Genomic DNA, 4,135 nt, shown 5'->3' on the forward strand with positions numbered 1-4,135 from the left:
AAAAGGGCAACTTTTCCGTTTCAACACCGAGGTAAAAAAATATGTAAATGTCAAGGAATTCATTACATGTCATTTGTTAGAAGCTTTTATCCAAAGCACTATCCACTGAGCCACAGCCTCCTCCAAATTAATTGACCTTCTCTCAAAATGTCTTTCTTTCATTTTATATTTCCTTTCTGAAAAGCATATTTTCTTCAGTGCCTCCCAATCATCCTTCATATTGACATGTTTCCATATATTTTGCAAACCTGTCTTGTCCCTCAGAATGATATACATGAAGTGTAATTTGAGGAAAATGCTGTACGGCAACTGTCAAAAGATAACGGAGGTGTCTCATTTGAAAACTCCAGCACTTACCCAGCCCCACGCTGCTGTTCTCCAGCAGGTAGCCCAGGTGGTCAAACATGGCTTTCTGGTTCTGCCGGCTAATACGACAGAAGTAGCACAAGAAGCGACAACAGCTGGCCACCATCTTGGGAAAAGCGATCTCCTGTGGACAAAAATGGACATTTCTAGACAAAAAGAAGTTGACACGGGCAACACTAGAATTGAAACCCATTTAATTTGTCAAACTGCATACCTATTCTTTTTTTTCAGAATTTCGAATACTATTCATATCATGGTCTTAACCTACTGTAAAGTTCAATGTCTCCTAGACTTTTCTGCTGAGAGTTGCAGTCCATTCGTCCTTTGTTGGAGGTTTCAGATACTGTACTGTATATTCCTCTCTATGTGAGGGCACTTTCAAAAGTATTTTAAAAATGAATCCATCCTGAGATTTGAGTTTGTTTGGGAATCAGCCCAGGTTTAATATAAAAACAACTTTTGTTCCAAAAATCTTTATTTTCTTCTTGCGATATCTTGCTAATAGGAAAAACTATAAGAGTGAAAAAAACAAAATATATTTTTCCACCCCTGCCTCCAGCTTTTATCCTGTTCCTGTTTACCCCCTTTGATACTCTTTCTCTTTGTAGTGACGACATGTTGTGTTGTTTGACAGCAGAACACTTCAGTAAACTCAGCATGGCTTTCCAATATATCGTCCCAAATAAACTTCCGATATCTCCAGGCAAGATTGTGTCTTCCATTTCTGTTTGACATATACAGCAGGATGCTTTTTGGAGTTTCAGACTAACTATATTTAATACAAATCTAAAACTCTTATGTATGACATTGATAAGAGATGCAAGAAAACACTTTCAAAGATTTTATCTAACCTTCCCTGTTGCAGGAGCTCAGACATATTTAATCTTTTCTGATACGTCTGGAGGATGCAGAGTCTTATGCTTAACCCTGATAAAAACTTAAGGTGCAGTCAGTAAATAAAATGTATTCTCTGTTCAGAACAACGACTGGAAAATCTGTTTTACCTCTAAACTCTTTTCCATCTAATACTTTTCCATTCCTAGCATCCTCATTCTAGTGTGGGTTCAGCCTAAGGTTCTCACAAATCTCACAGTGAAGACATTTCTGTCTACGCTGGAGATTAAAGGAAATTGCAAAAAGGAATAGATGACAACCAGAGGGAGGGAATCCACACGTTATCGTTGGCAAATTACACTCTGCAAATATGAACAGCACAGGAAATCTCACTCATCGTCAGAGCAGTTTCCATAAATGTTGAACTTTCAAACATGCCAAATGTTTTCCAATCCTAAAAGTCAAAGCAATTTCCTCCTCTTTAATGTTCAGCCCTGTGAAAATGCTCCCTGTGTGGCACATGATTGGGAACATTTTATTTAAGGTCTGTGTTGAAAAATAGAATTTACACTTATTGTAAGATGTGTATCATAATGTATACATTGAGGTGTAATTATAAGGGTAAATATTGCAAACACTATGCGCTTACAAGCCGTGGTAATGCCACTTTATATGGCCACAGTAAGTGAAGTGCATGTATCATGTGGCAGTAAACTGGTCAGGAATTTATGTCAGTGACGGCGTGGTGAGACTGCCGGAGTCACATGTGACGGCCTGAATGTCTCCCTGAGCTCCTTCTGTCTGAGCTTTAATTCATGCTTGGCACTGGACGCTGCATTAAATCACAACCATCTCTTTCAGCTTCTGTCAGCACTGCCCAAAAAGGACAGGCTTGAGAGGCCTCCTGTCACCCTGCCCTGCCCTGCTCTGCCCTCTCCATTACCCCTGTGGTTTTATCTGACTATTAGGTTGTTAATCTTGGCTTACTTCCCTCTGTCAGGGCTTCTCACTCAAATAATGGTAGGTAAACAACTGTGGATTCAAACCAAAAACTAAAATCCATATTAATAGATTTATGTACTTCTTTAAACTCCCCAGACTTTACTAACATGGGAGTAAGAACTTTTTAAGGGGGCAGCTGTTATGGTTCATTAATTGAAACTTGCTTCCTTTGTCCCAAATTCAGGTTAATGGACCCCCCTTATATTAAGAGTTACTTACCAAAATACAGTCTGAATACTTGTCCAACTATTGTGTTGAATGCATTTTTTTTAACTTTTTTGTAAACAAGTAGATATGGATATGTGTACTTGTTGCCACGTTGCTGCTTTTCTAAAAAGATTACTGACGTCTGTGGGTCAGTAGAATGAGTGTGAAACCAGAGGCAGGAATGTGTATCATGTCACCTAATGTACATTTGCATGTCAACAACTCGTAAAAAAAATGAGTACATTCACCTAGCAAGTGTCAGCTTTCTTAAGCTTAAGCTTGAACTTTTCAATCAGAATGGTTGGAAGTCATAGAGGTGCTCTGTATCATTACGTTTTAACATCAACAGTTCGTAACAGCGTGTCAGCTGACCTTGAGTTGAGATGGTTTGTCGAAAAAACATTTGAATCACTTCGACTGGTTGATAGCACTGTTTTGAAGTGATTACAGTTCATTCACAAAATCCTTGTGGGGTCATGATTCGTACCTGCAACTTGTCTCCTCCCAGCACGTTGACCATGACCTCCATGACGGTCTCGTGCATGCCCAGCACTCTCATCAGGTTGGGATGTTGGTAGAATACTTTGTTGTTCATGATGTCACTATGACAGACAAGAAAGTCATTTGTGAAGGTCAACAGTCAAACACCCCGAGGCAATCTATATCATAGCTTATTGAAAACAGTTTTCCAAAAGTAAGCAACATTGTGCTCAATTTTGTGATGACAACTATTGAATAACAATATGTTTCACAACTCGTTTAAAAAACTTGGGAGGGAGAGAAGCCACTGCATTATTTAAAATATTTTTTCTTACCCAAGTCCATCAATCATGAGTTTCTCCTCTTCTTTGCCCATGCGTACTGACAGCAGAGACCTGATTTGACCCAGAGACACCAACAGGTTGATAGCATCCTGCACGGAGGCGGCACTGATGGTGTAGGACTTCCTCATGGTCCGGAGCAGCTCCCCGATGCCGTCGTACTGCCTCCTGAGCAGGCTGAACATCACTCGGACCAGCTCTGGGTCCTGGATGTGAGACTCCTGAGCCCAGCTGGTTATGGTCTGAGAGATCAGCTCCTTCAGGTTGGCTGGGGACGTGAGAACATCCACGCCATTAATACAGTGCAACACAATAAAACAGATTATAATGCAAGTACCGTAATTTTTTCGGACTATAAGCCGCGCCTTTTTTCCCATTTTTCGACCCTGCGGCTTATATAACAGTGCGGCTAATCTATGGATTTTTACAGCTAACGGCCACTAGGGGACCTCCTAAATCTATGGATTTTACAGGTTACAGTCCACCACCTTTAACTCTAGTTCCAGTGGAACAGAGAGTGGTACGAGAGACAGAACGAGAGCAAGACAGACAGACATTACGAGAGCGAGACAGTTTGTCCCCGTACCACTGGTTGAAAACCACTGCTGTAGATCACTGCCGGTACGTGCGCTGGGAGTTTGAAAGTTGAAAAGTTTGTGTGTCTGAAACGCTATGTGATACAGTACAGTTTACACAGCACAGTACATGTTCTGTAGCTACTATTGCACTAAATGCTAACACTTGAATACGTTATGCAAATATGCAACTTGTTTGTTGAAATGTTAATAAATGGGAGCTTCCTCAAACAGCCATCTCTTTCCCGACAATCCCCTCTGTGCACGAACCCTTACATATGGTAATTAAACATTAAAACACCTGCGGCTTATAGTCCAGTGCGGCTTATA

The 4,135-nt window shown here is 40.6% G+C and overlaps 1 protein-coding gene across 1 annotated transcript; it reads right to left on the minus strand.

Annotated features, from left to right (window-relative positions):
• Nucleotides 1-357: 357 nt before the first annotated feature.
• Nucleotides 358-3,501, minus strand: LOC104958658 (ryanodine receptor 3-like; the record flags this gene model as incomplete). The annotated part of the gene is made up of 3 exons (XM_010786423.1): nucleotides 3,225-3,501; nucleotides 2,897-3,011; nucleotides 358-490 (listed from the first exon to the last, which is right to left on the minus strand). Coding segments are annotated over exons 1-3 (439 nt in total), but the record flags the coding sequence as incomplete, so codon positions are not given.
• Between the last annotated feature and the right edge of the window lie 634 nt (nucleotides 3,502-4,135).

The sequence above is a fragment of the Notothenia coriiceps genome, unplaced genomic scaffold (assembly GCF_000735185.1).
Source record: "Notothenia coriiceps isolate Sejong01 unplaced genomic scaffold, NC01 NC01_scaffold00001077, whole genome shotgun sequence".
Taxonomy (NCBI): Eukaryota; Metazoa; Chordata; class Actinopteri; order Perciformes; family Nototheniidae; genus Notothenia; species Notothenia coriiceps.